The sequence below is a fragment of the Helicoverpa zea genome, chromosome 12 (assembly GCF_022581195.2).
Source record: "Helicoverpa zea isolate HzStark_Cry1AcR chromosome 12, ilHelZeax1.1, whole genome shotgun sequence".
Classification (NCBI taxonomy): Eukaryota; Metazoa; Arthropoda; class Insecta; order Lepidoptera; family Noctuidae; genus Helicoverpa; species Helicoverpa zea.
Genome location: NC_061463.1, coordinates 8,704,308 through 8,722,955, shown reverse-complemented (window position 1 = coordinate 8,722,955; position 18,648 = coordinate 8,704,308). Strand labels below are relative to the sequence as shown.

General features: G+C 34.5%; 1 protein-coding gene across 1 annotated transcript; it reads right to left on the bottom strand.

The window, feature by feature from the left end:
• Positions 1-857: 857 nt before the first annotated feature.
• Positions 858-17,493, bottom strand: LOC124634948. Its single transcript, XM_047170647.1, has 2 exons — positions 17,059-17,493; positions 858-2,693 (listed from the first exon to the last, which is right to left on the bottom strand). The coding sequence occupies exons 1-2, from the start codon at positions 17,223-17,225 to the stop codon at positions 2,378-2,380; spliced, it is 483 nt and encodes a 160-aa protein (XP_047026603.1). The 5' UTR covers positions 17,226-17,493; the 3' UTR covers positions 858-2,377.
• Between the last annotated feature and the right edge of the window lie 1,155 nt (positions 17,494-18,648).

Sequence of the window (18,648 nt, the reverse complement as noted above, 5' to 3'; positions counted from 1 at the left end):
TAAGCGCAAGGCAACGTTGCGTTTCTTTGTTTATTTCTTCGTTGTAAAACTAGATGTCACTAGTAGGCCTGCTACGGCACTCCGGTCTACGCTACGGTATGGAAGCCGCTGAAAATCTCGTAGCTGTCGTAGCATTGCGAGAAACTTAGTCGACCAATGAATGCAGCAGATGGCGTTACCTGTTGAGAAAACCTTGGAAAAATGTACGTTGATTGCAGTTTTTTAAAGATTTATGACTCTTGGTGAATTGACCTAATCTCTAACTGTTTTATAAGTATCATAAGTATGTGTATTAACATTAATAATTCAACCATGAGCGTGCTCCTTTTGAAGGGGAACCATTTAGTCAGATTCATAGCAATTTTACGAATTTTCCATTAGGTATATGCTTTGGCGACAAAGAAAGATGTTCGAAAACTAATGTCTCGTAATAGGGTCAAACGTGGATTCCTTGTTAGCGGCAGCATCAGGTCATGGTCACAGCCTTAACGTGATATCTAATGTTGTGTCACCGAGCTTACACATATCATTATTATGGCTACGATTGCCCATTGATTAATGTGTTTATATGTATCTATCTAGGTTGATAATATGAATTTACCTACTACTCTACTAGGTACCTATAGATAAAGAACTTTCCATAAATCAAGCGTATTGTCTCTTCTATGACGTCAATTGTCTATTGTTGTGTGGCCAATTACATTGAGCTTGCCAACTCACCCCGGTCCCGAAAGTAGGTAATGAGAGTTCGTTCAAGGTAGTTTTACTACATAGATAAGTACTCAATTCTTTAAAATAAACGTAGCTCGTTTATCATAGGTCTTTTAGGAATAATAGATGAAAAATTAAACAAAATGTATGTTTCTTTAGGAATTTCCTTTGTTTATTGACATTCATCACGGTTCAATATTATGTAATAAATAACAATGTTATAGATATTTTAACTGCTACTTATCACATTCGTAAAATTGAAGGCCTATATTCCTGCTCTCTGATATCATTTTTAATCACATTTTTTACAAACTCCAGTTTCTATCGATACTTTTGGTCCAGAGATAGCGAAATAAGCCAAAATACTCAAAACTTAATCCTACATTTGTATTGTCAACTTCCACATCACTATTTTAACAAAACAAAAAAAAGTTTGCTGCACAAAACATTATTTTAAAAATAGAATTTTCCTGGTTAAAAATACTTGACAAATCAAGCCGAAAATTCTTTCTTGACTTGGATATTAGTTTCAGTGTTTACTTTTAGCTCAGTATGTGAGTAGACTGTCAACATTTGCCCACCCACTTTTGTCACAATTTTCCACTGTCATGTCAGAACTAAATTAATAAAGGCTTCAGTTTTATTAGCAATTCAAATAACACTGAACTCTATATCAAAATATTAGGTACATATTTGCTGTTCCAGAAACATTACTACATATGCAACATCTGTTCTCGATTGAGTCTTTTGTTCTTAACAAACTAGGCCTGAACCAATCAGTGTTATGTTCTGACAGATTTACCTAAGTAGTGCTTCTACAGACTAGTGTTTCAGCATTATAGGTACTTTAGATATGGCCACATTAAGAGCTTTGGTCCTACTATCGAGTATCCACACAGGGTCGAATTAGTCATCTTGATAAGTATAAACCGTGAAAAGATTATAATTTTATTTTTGATTATTTTCAATCTGTTTATCGATTTTATTGATTGTTATTGTAAAATGTTCCCACAATTTGAATCCTTATTAAATTAATAATAGGTAAATTGGTGGTTTTTAGCAGTTCAACCCTGTGGTTATGATATGAAAAGTATTCAATAATTCTATACATTTGACGTAGAAAACATTCGCCAGCATCACATCTCTCGCCCTCGTCATACGTCTCATAGACACTGACACAAAATTGACAATGAAAATTAACTTAAAACTAATAATTACAACTAAATAGTTATCATAACCGTTAACCTACTTCATCACAGTCTCATAAAGGAAATCACTATAGTCTGTTATATCGCTGAATCACGTTGGGATTATACATCTTTGGGATCATCAGATTATTCGACGGACAAGATCAAATTATGCACTACAGCAAATCAGATTGCCAAAGTCTATTTTACAATTCGGCAGTCATACATAAACAGTGACTATGCCATGTTTAGTCTTGCCTACGATAACATTACCACTTGAAAGTATAAATCGTCGCTAAAATTATGAAACGAACAATCATTGAATCCAAAGTTTCTTCAATCGCAAGAACATCCCAATTAAATTGAAATCTGATTACCTACTCTTAGAACCGACGGCAACCCGACGTGATTCCGATCTAGTCGACAACTAGATTGTACAGCCTCATTTATTAATTTAAATCAGATCTCTCAGGACTGCATTACAGTATTCTCATGGAGTCTGTGTGTTTCATGATGTTGTGGCCCAAACTCGTGATTTTCTTGGGTGAGTCGAAGTAGTCGCTGGAGTCGGACGAGTCGAGCTGCAAGTGCCGGTTGTGCGACCGGATCCGGCGCGCCCGCGTGTCCGAGTCGTACATGAGCGTGTGCGTGCTGCCCTTCCGGGACCGGAACGGGATCCGGTACGGCGTGCTGCTCTGAACATCCGACATTGATCTGATGTGCCGTCTGTGTTTTGATTCCTTTGTGAGTGGCGCGAATGTGATCACCATGTTCTCTGCTTTAGGCTCCGGTGACCTGGAAAAAGGAAACAATTCGGTTAATATCGTGCTGCTAACATAAATTTCCTTAGCCTATTGACATCATAATTTTTATCAGGAAACATTGTTTCTCGTATCTAGTAATGAGTAAACTTATTAGATAATAATGTTTACTAGGAATTCACGTGGAACTGAAAATTGGTTCGATAACTCGTGACGCTAGACATAACACGTTACATTATTCTGTATTATTTACATCGTACACATAGTGTCGGTAATGCCTATAAATAGCTCCTTTTATCACCATAATTGTACAATTTCTCAAATATTTTATCTGTTGAACGATATCAGATTTTGTATGCTTAGTCTGACGATGCATTTGTTTTAATTAATATACGGTGTCATTGTTTGAACTCCATTCAAATGAGATGACACCTTGCGTAGAATCAGTAGAATCAAAACAAATTAATTTATTGTCTGCAGTAATATACAACCCGTGGCTAGTGTGAACATTACACTTATATACCTACATATAGATATATACGATCAGGGACATACTTTATACAGTGAATTAAATATAGCATTTTCCGATTTGACACAGATAAATAGCAGCGATTAGCCGTGGTTTTACGAATTCACCTTATTTACTGACCTTTATACGTAGAATTTTAATGACGAAGAATCAAAGTAAATTAGGCTTCGATGGAATCGAGGTGAATCGATGTCTAACGACTATGGGCAACGTTCATACTCATTTGAAAAGTGCCATTGAACCTCCTTCCAAATTATGCTCATATCAGCGACAATCAAATATTATTCAGTCTACTCGAAGCACTTATCACCTCGCTATGTACATATTCAGTGATTTTTTCTTTGAAACACAAACAATGCAGAGGTCACATAGAGCAAGCCGGTGTAATTGAACGAGTGCCCCTCGTGGATAAAGTGCGGATAGCGGACGTCTTTAGTTTATTCAACAATTTCTAAAACGTTTATCTTCCTATTATATGACCATAGACTAGTGAGACCACAGAATGGGAATATGGATACGAGTTTGAATAAAATGTTGTTGATTTCAAACAAATATCATTGTTCTAATAATACGCCTCATTGTATTCCGACTGCTAAATTAGTTAGTTACTAATAGTTATTTAAACAATGTATCTTTTGTTAGACATTATCCGTCTTACCACAAAAACTTTTAAACGTCAGTTTATGCCTTGTCTAAAAAAATGTCAAATTATGACGTTGACATATGGTTCATTTTGCAGCCAAAATGTTATTAGACAAGTGTAAAACAGGGTTTAAAGTTTTTGTAGTAAGGCCATAATAGTCCTTGATAACACATCTGTCTGATGTTTCTGAACACATGCATCTTATCATTCTAATAAAACCTTTGTGTTGATCAACGTGACTTTGTATGCCCGTTAGTCGCCATATTGGTTATTGTTATTTTACATTGTCACACGTTTTAATTGGATTCGTTTAACAATTACTGCTTCGTTAAACGATCCTATATTATGCTAGCTAATATACGAATATCAAGACTTTGATGACAGGGAAAACATGTGGTTAATCTATTATTGGAATGTTAAACCAAGAGGAAAGATAATTTGTATAGAACCTCATTGGCACGGTACCTAACAATGGCGTTTGGTTTGAAAAGGGAATGCAAGATAATGCTGGCAACCCTTCCTGCATTTAACGATAAGGTCAAGGTTCTAATTGTCTTTAAAACGAGAGATAAAATTGTTGGGCCGTGACATCATTATAAAATGATAATTTTAGTATTTTCCTCCGTTCAAACCGGTAAATAGGTGAGCATTAATTGTACGACGTTGTTTTAAAAAGGAACATTTGTCGTTGTCCTTTTGGAATGATGCAATGTACCTGTGCGTATATAGGTATACTTACGGATTTTCATAATAAGTTTAGTTCCTTACATTATATAAGAATAATAGCATAAGCATTAATATGCAAACATTCATGTCATGGATTGACTGTATTTGTGGTTTTTATTACGTAAACAAAGTAACAGGCGTTCAAATGCCATTAAAATAACCAAACCGCAGTTCAAATTGGCTTTAAAACCTAAATTGGCTTGACAAACTAAAATAGTTTTACGAAAATAAATCATTTTACTTAGTTATAAATAAAAACTATTTCATTTATTTTAATTAGGCCATTCATTTTCCTAATTTATTAGTTTAACGACGAAATAATAAGTACCTATAATTTGAAATTTAATAATTAAGTACATAACTATGTTTCTGTAAGGTTATAAGCTCCAATTATAGACTATTCAATTACAGTATCTATGGTGTAATTAGACCAATAGGTACCTTACATTAAAAGCGATAAAATATGGGTATGGTTACATGACGGACGATCGCGTGTCTGACATCCTATGGGACATTTAAAAACGTTTTAGTAACTAGAAAAAAAAAATACTAAAAGGCATTGAAGTAAATTTTCAGCGTTTCAGCTTTAAACGTTATTCGATCCTAGTACAGTAAGTACCTATATTAAATTGGTTTCGCTGAAGTCAATTTCAGTAAAAGCCTCGGGGGATTTGGTCGTAATGACGTATGACATTAAAACATTAGGTAGAACGGGGTATTTCATATCCACCACTTCTGGTCACACCACCGGCCAGGGCTAACCTTATGGCCAAGTCGCCTATTACCAGAGCGATAGTCAACATAAACGTGCTCCATACAAGGATAGACGTTTTGACGTGTAACTTTGGTGAATTCGCAAGAGAACTATTGCATCTTTTGTGTTATAATAATTAATATTGTGTTGTATTTATTATTACTACTATTTGTCTGTTTTTATGTTTAATTTGAAAGCCTTTATAATTTTTTATTCTATGTTCTATTTTCCTGTTTAATTTTATGTTTTGATGTTGTTGTGCATTGGCGTTATCTATGTTTTCAGTTATTATTTTGTAGTATTGTGTCCCGTCTATCGCATTAGGTTAAGATACACCTGTACTTAATGGTAGATAGTGGTGTAAATAAATAAATAAATATTAGGTACCTATGGATACAATCATTTTATGGAGATAGGTATATTGATATATAATCAATATACCTATCTCATTACTCAGTACATTCAGATGCAGCTGGCCACCAGGGAATTTCCTCTTAACAGGTTTTTATGGCTTTTCAACACTATTTATATGAGCGTAGGGTTGAAGTTTGCGTGCCTAAAAGTGCACCAAACCACGTGGGCTGCATATACGACTTATACATGAAATTAATCTGCGTAGGCGCATGTTTAAAACCAGTGCCTTAAACTCGATCATTCAACCACCATTGCATTAGATGACGTCATCCTATGTTAGGAGTAAAATAATAAATTGAAATATTTTTCTTTACCAATGTTCTGCAGCTCGGAACATCTGTTTTCCTTTGTACTCTAGATAAGAAAATAAACACCGGAATAGATTCTTTACATTCCATGTTTTTAATAACATCATACAAACTGCATATTTTCAGTAATCTCGATACAAAGTAACTCCTATTACTGGACCACATTGATAATTTCACTAAGTGTAGGTAACTAATAAGTAGAGAGCTACTATATACCTAGTTAACTTCCTGATCTGCTAAATTGATATTCAATAACCTCTATTCCTTAAACCTACTAAATAAATTCAAAGAGAATAAAATAAGTCTATGAATGCGCGCCTTTATGACTAGCAGGTTTCAGGAACCTGTATTCATTGCTCTTCTAAAGCAAACGTGTGCTTAGGATAGACATGCGTGGGTAGTCTACCTACCAACAGGTAGAGGCGTGTAAAATGATAAGGTCCTATAGAAACCAACAAATAACGAATAACTTTAGCACCTAAATTGATAACAAGTATTTAAATAGGTACCACGTTCATTGATATGTGGGCAGCATACCTACTTAGGTAATTTTACATCAGGACTTTCTGTATCAGAAAAGATTAATTTAATCTATGTTACGTAGAATTTATGCAATCGTCACGCGTCATTTGTTTTTTTTAAGATAAAGTTGTGTTCTTATTATTATTTGGAACGTGTAATAGGCATGATGACAGTAATCAAAAATCATTAAAATAATATATTTATTAAATTAAACTTGAAGCTTGGAATATAAAACGCGCATTGTTTTCTTTATTAATAATGTGATTAATATGTATTTTTATAAAATAAAATTACGAAATAAGGCAATCCGCCATGATATCTTGAACACCAATCAGAGCTCGTGACGTCATTTCTCAAAACAACTCGCGCGAAAGCGCGCGAACGTCATATTTCGTTATTGTGAACTTCCACTGCGATCTTTGTTTTTAATTAATTAATTGTTTATAACACGAGTTATGGAGCCCGGATTTATCAAGGCAAACAGCGCTAATTTGCCTAGAATTGATATCATAATGCTGGGATAAAATCTTTATTTGATGCCAAAAACTTTGGCATCAAATAAAGATTTTTGTTCAGCTGAATTTAGAAATGTTAAAACTTCCATGTAAGTATACTAGTTTAATTAAAAAACAATGAGAGATGAAACCTAACCTCGAAATAGTTATTTACATTATAAACTATGCTAGAATCTAGAGAACTATGTAATAACTTACATCAAAGTGATCTTCACAAAAATAAAGTTGTACCCTGGGCAATATTGCTTTTGAATCTCGCCTTGCAAGTTTAAGCCACTTGTTTCGTATTTTTTTATTGTGAGGAACGTACACAAATAACTTATCAGGAGTTGTTTTGGATGTGTTCTTACACTGGGGGACCCCACAACACCTATGCCCTTTCGAATTCATATTTAATAACACAAAAAACTTAATTATTGCACGAGCGTTGTTTACTTGCGTCTTGTAATTTCAGTCGTGACGTCACAAGTGACGACATGACACTGACAAGCGTTTTCGCGCCGGATTCAAAGTGGACAGAGAAAAATGCAATTATTTGATAAAAAAACTTCGCATTTTCTTAAAATTAATAATTTTTCATATAAAATAGACGTATACCTACATCATACAAAGGAATTTAAAAATTTGTCATCATGCCTATTACTTCGAATCATTACTTATATACTTTTTATATAATTGCTTATCGCCGGATACCTGTTAAGACATGATACATTCAATTGAGGTAAATATTCAATGAAAATTAATGAATCATAACTACATAAATGGATTTGCAGTACCATACAATAGGGTTGTTTCCAATTTTCGAAAATCTATTTAAATAGCTTCTAAATAGTTTAAAGATCACCCCTCCTATAATTTTGCGTCTTAATTCTCTTTACTTTTTATGTACTCGATTTTTTTCTATTTTTCTTAAAACATTGCCCAGAAAACGCTCGATCACGTGACTGTGACGTCAGAGTATACCATGTGTTCCTTTACACTTTGCACATCTAAAGAGAAGAAACTAATTAGAAAGAACTCATTGATTTTTAATAATGTATTCTTATAATATAGATACAAAAACAAATATTTTAAACATTTAAATTATTTTTAAACATTGGGCACAAAAGAAAATACCTGTAATGTTTTGAGTTGTGTACGCGGTAAAATAAAACTGTGCAAAGGAACGTAAAGTTTGTGTTTATTATTGAGGTTATATTTGTGTCATCTTGGTTATTAGCAAAGAATTGAGCGACAATAAAACTATCAGCTTCAATAAATCCTTTCTCCATAATTCTTTTCTAAGTTTCTTTCGCTCAAATACAAATAAAAACTGAAGAAAACAACACAACCATTCTCAGGTTATTCCTGTCATATACTGTCACTGTCTAATACTTGTCATTGTCAATGTAAAGTGACGACATCGGACTCGATTCGCCGTTTTCAAGGGCGTGACGTAATAGACGATAAATTCAAATTTCATAAATTATTTTAAAATTATGTGGTCAATTATTATTAATATAATATAGCTTATCGTGTTTCTAGTTCTGTGAACTTTCGGTGCATATACCTATTTTTAATTGACTGAATACTAGGAAACAACCCTATTTACTTAGGTGCCTATAGTTATCGGCACGGATAATGAGCTCTCGGCGGAAGAGTGGGGATCGCTTTGCGAACTGTACACTTATGGCAATAAACCAATAAATCACTTCTGAGCAGGTGAAGGTCAGGGCTCAATATCCTTGCCGATAATTATACTTGAATGAAAATTGCAAGAAGGCAATGGTGCCAATCAAATTATGTAGATATAAACAGGTAGGTTACCTACTATATTTATCACTATTTTGGATAATCAATAGATAGAACAGGGCTATGTAGGTACCTATATCTGTGAGCCTATGAGAGCCCTAATTAGGTACAGTTTTATAGCAGGTTGGTAGTTATTGGTAGATTAGTTAATGTAGTACAATTGTAGATGAGATCTCTAATTTACTGATATCAGAAATTAGGTTTCTACGAAAAAAAGCGTTTACAAGTTGAAAAGCTAATTTGATGCTATCTAATAACCTGTAGAACCAAAAACAACTTTTTTAGGTTGACTCCATGGTTGACTCACATAAGACATGCTATATTTACTGAAATTAGGGCTATTCTAAAAATAACCCACTAAAAGTTTACCTTACAAACATTAACCTAATTTGAACCAATAGGGAGTGTCGACACTTTATTTATTTTCACTTGAAAAATTAATACCTGTCGAGTGCTCCGTTTTCCAACTATATTAAACTCATGAAAAATGCACACTAATGTATTCTTTGGATTTTAGGTCATTGAAAACTTACAAAAGCGCTAATAACATTCAATGTGATTTCGCGTATCACCAGAGTAAACAGTTTTTTCCGTTATGAGAAAAGAGACAGACATTTTGTGTCGTTCTTTATTGAAAAATAAAAATAATTTCTAACAAATTCTTGAATAAATAATACTAGGAGTTCATGAAAAATTATTGCAATACAATAAGGAAGTGTCTATTCCGAGAAAATACCTACGTAATTATAATCTACTAATTAAATTATACTAAGTAACGATGATAATCAGTGTTATGTCTATAAGCAAGTTTTAATAGCTTGTTTATCCAGTTTATTGAATAGCCAACACACTGAATCGACACAAAACTTTGAACAACAGACCAGTATGTAAATATAAGACGTTGAGGCCACCATTAAAAGATTATCACACTCGCCATATTTCCCGCCACAAACACAACTTCGACGCTCATTATAAACCAGATATTCGCAAGATGACGTGAATCTTATTCGCAGATCCACTCGGTTGTATAAATAAATGTAAATTGTCGAAAACAAAGCCCGCAGTGATGTGCCAAATTGACCAAACGATTCTTTGATTGATATTCGATAGAAATAGACCGCGGTTTAGAGACAACGATATGTCTTCATAGAAAATACATTACTGATTGAGCTCAGCATCTATATAGCTAGAATTTTTTAATAAGTCAGTAGATAGATGTACATATAATATGTATCTACTGCATATATTAGTTGAAAAGTTTAAGATATAGAGAATAGCCCACCATCTTAAAAATTTGAAAAATTTTGTTCGAGTCATAACTCCGTTGTCTGTTATTCAATGTATCAACAATAGCATACATTCTTTCTCGACTAACATGCTACCAATTATGCTAAGCATCATTTGCTACTCGTCTCAAATTAGCATCAATATTCTAGTCAAACCCCTTGGGCTAGACTTCTACAGCCTTATTATTATGTACAATGTCGTACGGGGAAAATACGCAGGCTAGAACCTCATATCTTTTATATCCATTCGTAACTTTTGTATGCTTGTATTATTCAGTTACACATCGATAAATATCTAACTAGACTTGACCGTTGAGATCTTAGGTAATGTCAAATGCAAATAATTGTGCAGATTTGAACAAAAAACATCTTGACATTTAGATAGTCTTTGTATTACTGGCATTTGTGCGTCCAGAAACTAGAAAATAAGAAGAAATAATCTTGTCTGTGGAAAGGTCAAATATTAATAGATAAATGTTGGTCGTTTTGTTATTTAAAACGATTACGTGAACAAACAAATTGTTATGATCAACATAGTAGGATTACGTCAATATACATCATGCTATAGTGATCCCTCTTGTTTGCTATCTTATTATCGTTATTAGATTTACAGGGACTAGTGTCAATGAACTCTGCTTATTACGATTACAATCGCGTTTAAAGTTTATAATGAATGTGGGTTCCTATCTGTTTACAATATAAATATAATATAATATTCTTTTAATATTTTTTTGCAGTAGGTACCTATAGGTATTATGAATTAGATTATGAATTACCTACCTGTTCATAATCTAAGACATAGATTATGAATTAGGTATAGGTGCAGAAATGACTTATCGTTAATACACCTAAAGTAATGATTCAATATTCATTAACTAATATTTTTATTATCGTCATTGTTTTTAACATGACTAAAGTAGGTACTTAATTGATTTAACGAGCGTGTACCTATATTGTTATTATCATTTATAAATGAACGTCTACTCAGAAATGTGTGTTAATCAAAGAGTTTATTTTTAGTCACAAATCAGGTTCCATTAATGGCTTATGTTTTTACGTTGCAGGCTTGAATCACTGTTCGTCTGAATAAGGCGAGATAGCGATGACTCAGTGCATTCGATGCTCAAAGGTTGAAATAAGGTCCTTTTCAATACTTATATCAACGTCAACACTTATGAAATTAAACAGTGTTCAAATATGTATTATGTTTTAGCTATTAGGGATAGTCCTTTCTACTGATTTATTTTCCATAGTTCCAAATTCAAACTCCGACACGCTTGCTATTTCTTCCCGCCTAGACCCATAGATACCTATAGACACTTGTGTCGTTACCATTCAATATTCTTGAATTCCTAGATAATCCCTACGTAGGTAATGGAACTGTCCGCGATTATCATGCCAACATACCTGACAGTACTGCCAACCTTCTAATATTAGTCCACTTTCTTCGCGCTTACGAATTGATATAAAAACGTATAAAACCTCTATGGTCTATCGAACTGTGTACTTTGACCGCTCGTGCGTTTTTTGGCACTGGCTTACACGCGCTAGATATCTAATTCATCGAATGGCGTCATACATTTTCATGCAACCTCGGTAATGGACAAACTGCTCAATTTATAGGTTTTTTATATGAATATATGATGGTATAGATGCATTTGTAATTGGTCACGAATTTCGCTGACATAGATGCATGTAAGGACGCGTGTTTTGTATTCAACAGCATCAAGGATTTTTGTGTTTTAAACTAAAATCGTGAATAGTTTCTAAAGACAGCTGGGAATTGCTTTGCGCAATAGATATACCTAAATTATTTGTCTATTATTAGAATTGACTGAATCGGCGTCTAGACTGCACAGATGTTCAATGTATTTGACGAGGCCATTAAAACTGGGTACCTACTTCTATTTATCGGTTTTTGATACATATATTATTTGCAAGTGCTTATACAATGTCACATATAGATGTAGGTTCCTACGTACACTTACTTCAGTTTGAACTAAGTTCAAGTTTAGTGCACGAGGCTTATCATACGAGGTTTATCAATAATAATCAACCTGTAACAATCGTTATACATTACATATCTGATAAGCAATCAGATAAACAACGACACAACCAATATTGTTTATTCTAGATAGCTTACAAAAGGTTCATTCAATGTTACAGTTTGAATACCTAGAGAAATCGGGCAGTTACAGACGACAGAAGACTTATAGCTCTTTTTACAGTCATACTGAAATCTGCTACCATAAAGCTATCATAACATATGACTTAAAGATGCATTGCTATAAACAAATTAATCTACCATAACTCAATACAAGGAGTGACAGGCTATTTACATTTATAAACTAATCCGGACTACTTTACTCCTAAGTAAGCCTACCGTTGTCAATCAAAAACAAAAGGCGATCGAGGAACTAAGTGCAACCCATTATAGCAGACTTAGTGTAAACTAAAAACTTTTATTCGGCTGATAATTTGTTTGGTCTAATGAATCAGTAAGAGGATGAATGGTAATAATGGCATTACACATAGTACAAAGATCAGATTGAGCCATTATCAGACCGACTGAAAACATTGATAGGAACCAAGATAAATAAAAAAAAATACAGCCATCGTATCAACTTTCGGCAGACTGTTAAGTGTGTGGTATGCAGGTACACTAACGGTCCCCTACGTCATAGTTTTATGCAGTTACGCCTGCATAACAGACCGTACGTCCCTGCAGTTAGTAGAAAGCGAAACTGGCAACACAAATACGGTGCAATTACGGTGTAATGTCATGATGTGCACGCTTCCTTGCGACATAACGCTAAGGTCATTGTGACGTCACTGGTGCACCTGATGTAAATAGTAAACTGTACCCTGGTCTATTGTCTGTGGTACCTTATGCGCAGTGAAGAATAAAATAGAGATGGCCAGTGAGACAGTTCGAAATTTAAATCTGCAGGATTGTTAATCAATTTGTGCAAATGTGTTACTAGCTAATATATTTTAATTTATTATGGACAGTTTTATTTGCTAAAATAAATAATAATAGTTTATAGTTTTTCTAAGTAAATAGTGGCTCTGGGAACACAAAACTGAATTAAAATGAAGGTTGAATATTACTTAAGGGATTAACCTAAAGATGACGTTTTCAATTTATCAGCTAAAAGAAATTGTAATTCTGATTAAAGTATGAATGATAACATCGCATTATCATTGTGTTTTTATTCGTTATTTCTGTTCGATTACTTCATTATCTGTGTCGAGGATAATTGGTCGGCCATAATCGTGTATTTATAATACAAAAAGGTAGGTATTCATTATTAAACCAATTATGAAAGGGTAGAAATAACGAATAAACACTGTTTATGTAGCCTACCAACGTACATATTAATATAATTTTATTTACTTACCTGAATATAAAGTGTTCGTCTAAATTAATATTCATGTATCTGCGCAAATAGAACATAGATAGACATATGATTAAATCCTCTTTTGAATTAAAAAAAAAACACTAACCCGCCTATCACGTTCCACAGACCACAGATAGGCACACAGGCCATTTTAAAATAAGAACTACCTAATAGTGACGTGTCTTTAAAAATACATTCTGTGTTTGCTCCTTCGTCGACATTCAAGACGATTCGCATTGAAAGAAAAAAAAGTTTTTTTTTTATAATGTTTTGCACACTGCAAATTGTCAGCCGGCTGCTTCTTTTTTTATAGAAAATCGTGAAATCAATCAAAGTTTTTAATTGGTCTGAAACCGGCAACATACCCGATTCTTGTTAGGTGCGTACTAATATTCGGTACTAATTTATTCTGATTTTCAGCGTTCTTGTTACACATTCTGTAAAAATTACAACTGTCTATCTGTCACGGCTCTTGAGATATAGCCTGATGACATTCGGACAGATGGACTGACGGACAGCGAAGTCTTAATAACATGGTAAGTACCCAGTTCTAAGACTTTGTTTTATCCTTCGGGCACGGAACCCTAAAACCGGCATTGTTAGCAATTTCATCACCTTCGAGAGTTCAGCCTCAAATGTTTACCCATGGGAAAATTTGAGCTGTAACTGTTTATTATTCAGTGCACACTGCGAGTCACGTTGCAACCAATGTGCTCTTTATGTTACCATTCACATCATTACGAAAGTGCAAATATCTGCGTTATATTGAGATTAAATGCCAATAGGTTATGCTAGAATTCGATACCATTCTCTAACTAATAATTAATTTAATACTGAGCCGGAAAAATACGTAACATTGAGAGTATACTGCAGATTTTTTAGTTGGCCGATAGTTTGATCGGGCGATTGATAAAGTACCTACGAAAATGATTGGGCTTCCATATACCTACAACATTGGAATTGAACCCTTTGTACGCGAGTCTGACTTACCCGGGTTTTCTCAATAATTCCGTAGCGGATTAATTTTAACATCAAACTAATGAATGCGACAGTTTCTTATCTAATTTACGTGGCTATTTATTATTTCGGTCATGGCTCATTGGCTTCATTAACAAAGAAACATGACGACAATTACTTAAGTAACTATTTATTTGAGTTAAAGAAGTGCTTCGCAGTTTTTGATAAGCACTTCTCTCTTATTATAGGCTAGTATAGGTACCTGAAAGCTTCTAAGAAATAGTTCAAGCAAGAGATGAAATTAAAAAAAAAATATTACGTTTGGCTCTCACACAATTATTTTAATAATTTTGTATCCACACAAGGCATAATGAAAAGTAACAGAGGTGCACAGAGTTGAATATTTACTGGGTCATCATCCTCCGAGCCTATTTCCCAACTATGTTGGGGTCGGCTTCCAGTCTAACCGGATTCAGCTGAGTACCAGTGCTTTACAAGAAGCGACTGCCTATCTGACCTCCTCAACCCAGACTCCTCAACCCGCACCCTCATACTTGAGAGGTTGGTTCTTTGCCCACTAGGCCACCACGACTTCAAATACTGAATATTTACTGGGTATGTTTTGAAAAAAAAAAAACTGTTCACAACAAATTCCGAAGAAATAATAATAAATTGATACTGTATTTTTTCTTGGAGTGCCTAGGTATATCCGGCTGTTATGTATAAGCCCACTAGATTAGATATCGTACTGAATTGATATTTCTTCTATTATCTTCTAAATAGCATCCAATAACAATTGACGACAAAGACAAGACATACAATATTTTAACAACAAAAGAAAAAATATGTATTTAAAACAACGTCGCCCAACACGGAAGACAAAACACAGTCAATACACGTAATTAATTAGAAAACATTCAACGAATAATATATAGGTACGCTGGTAAATTAAAGAAACTACCTAATGATTATTACACTAAACGATTGTTTCCATAGGAATATCGCCGTATTAACTAATAAATAGGTACCTAATTAATAAATGGGATTATATTATATCTCCATTTTTAATGAATTTGGAAGCCATTAACAAATAGAAGATAATGTCGATAACTTATAACATTAAACTAGGTATGAAATCCAAAAAACATTGAACTTTTCCACGAAAGCATCTACCTATGGTTCCTACAAAGTATTGTCCTAGTGCTAAATTCAACTTATGCAATTCTGCCAGCCTTGAACATGACACAAACTATGCTAAAACGGGGAAATAACGATAGCAATAATGAAAACAAACTTATATCTCTCAGGTTGAACCACGCAACCAGTTTGAAGATAATCTTGGCACCGGGAGCCGGGTTCATAACCTTCACAAAACATTACGACTAAATTGTTGCTACGGTGTGTTATTGATACAGTTTGAAAAAGCACATTAGCAGATAAAATAAAATAGGAAATCGTAAAAAAGAAATTGGCTCAAAGCCACAGTTTGTTGAATAGATTATGTTAGACTATGCATTTGTCAACAGAAAATGATCCCCCATATTCCATAAAGCGTATCATTGAGAAATTAAAGACCCACATGTATTGGGGTGGCCACAATATCAGGGTCTCATAAAATTGATCGTAGCAATGAACGGAGTACTATGATTTATGGGTTAAACTCGAGAACATAATAGTAAAGATTAACGGTTTCACGGTGTTACAAAACGACTACCTGCATACTTCCTTTTGGCACCGCGATATGTAATCGACTGCCAATCAGTACTGGCCATCATACTCAATTAACTTTTCGCGGAAGTTGATTAGAAATGCTACGTTTTTTTTTCTTTAGAAGACACGCTTTTCTATTTTCAAAATTTCAAATTATCCCCTGATTTATTTATTGTCTCCAGAGGGTTATAAAAAAGAAGTGAGCATCATGAAGATAGAAATAAGAGTTGCCAAGAGAAAAAAAAGAATACATTTAAAATCGGGCAGGAATCAGCTGCCATCCACATGTTCGGTGACAGCGTTGTGTATTATGTTTATCTACGTAATTATCTACATATTATATATATACATATTATATATATATATTAAGTTTATCTACGTAAATTACGATTATAGGTACCTACCTACCTATAACATTATAAATTACAAGTAGGTATGCCTTCGTTTGAATGAGTTCATTCAATTACATTGTAAGCAATCATACCTAAATATTAAAGGAGCTTAGTTAATCTTATCATTCAAATGAAATTAATTGTTAATCAACTAATACGCTAATACATCAATATTTTCTATGAATTGGAAGGCCAGATAAAGAACTAGAGGAAATAAATCCTCAGTACCAGATCCGGTTAGCAGCTAGTTTCGACAGAATGTTATGTAGTCACTGTCAGTATTTACATTACCTAGCACTAGATTATCAAAACATTTTTCGGTGTTTACATAATACCTTATTGGATGGCTTAAAAACTTTCTAGCGTCCCTTGGCACATGTTTATCGATTCAGAATGTTAATCACTGATATGTTCCCAGCACTAAGGATAAGAGACAAGTAGGTGTACTCACTTTCCGGTCAAGTAGTCGGACAGCTGGCTCACTTTCCAGAATATCTGGAAGAGCAGCATCAGCACCGTGTGGTTGATCCAAGTGTACAGCTTGTAGCAGCTGTCCATTGCGCCCGCGCCTCCCGACTCGCGCTCCCACAACACCTTCGGAAACGAAAACTCACTCATCAGACACACGTCTATTTGCAAGGATAATTCCCAAATTCAAATTCACGATTGGACGGCGCAAATACGAATAATGTTTGAATTGTGAACGTGAAACTGTAACGATTCCCTCCGGCGCGATGAGGTACGTGCGGCGCGATCGAAGCACTAGGGTAGTTTGGCGCTTATCAATCGAGCGGCTCTCGACCGAAAATAGCGACGATAATAGAGCGAGCGACGATAAGTTTGACCGCGCTCGAACACCGGTGCACGCGAACTGGTGGCCATGAGAATTCCACTACAACTCGCTCGTCGAATGACGAAAGATGACTCAGTTGTATCACGTTGTAGATATCGGGTATTTGTTTCTTTGCTCGGTTAGCGTGGAATGCAAGGCAACACCCGACCCGACCGACACAATATGTCAAAACAATGAAGCACATTGTATTTTTTTTCATGTCCCAAAAGGGCAGTGACTGGGGCCCGCTGTACCTGGGGTTTTTATGTAACTTGAATTATTTCGAACAATCTGGATGCATGTGTACAATGCTGATGTACATCAGGCTCCTGATGTTAGTTGCACTGAAATAAGTGCTTCGAATTTAAAATTAAATTACCTTCATTAAGAGTAAAATAACGATAAACAGTAAGATCGAAAGCGGAAATGAACGAGGTCTCTGAAAATAATGAAGCGGTAACACCACGGTGTTAAACTGTTAACCCACGCTTGTTATTTTTACTATTATGTAGTTCGCAACACTAACGCTCGTTGGCGGCTCACTATTGGTTACTGATATAAATCATATTTATTTCCAGCAATACTGCATTTCATAAACCATATCTTTAGCTGAAATACATATTATAATTCAGATATTATATTCTTGTAACCAAAATACTTTTATCACCAATAATATATTTGTAAAAAATTTTTTTTTGAATCTGTGTAAGAATCAGGGAGCAGACGTCAGAAACAAGAAACCTACCTAAGTCATACCTACAGTCCTCATATTTTCCCTAACACAACGGTAATACCCGAACGTCAAAGGCGCATCTTACTCATACAAATGTAACACGACAATAATGAGGACAAAACCTACAAAACTCGAGTAAGGAAGTCAAAAATGTCATTCATAAAGTTTATTACAAGTTATAAATGAATAATAGTTGGAATAAAGCGCACTTATGTTGATAATACACGTGAGGCCACGGTAACTGGGTGCGCCATGAAAGTGCCACATGTTTGTATAAGGCCGTCCCGAGGGCCGGTCAACGCTCCTTCCGCTTCCGAACTACACCTGCAAACATTATCGATACCATTCACTTATTTATAGACACATCACTAAACATTACTACTACTGGATTAGCTCGAGCTATTGAATTCAGCTCGAGACACAGAAACAATCAAATAATGAAGTTTAAACCGGTATCCATCCCAAAGATATTAATA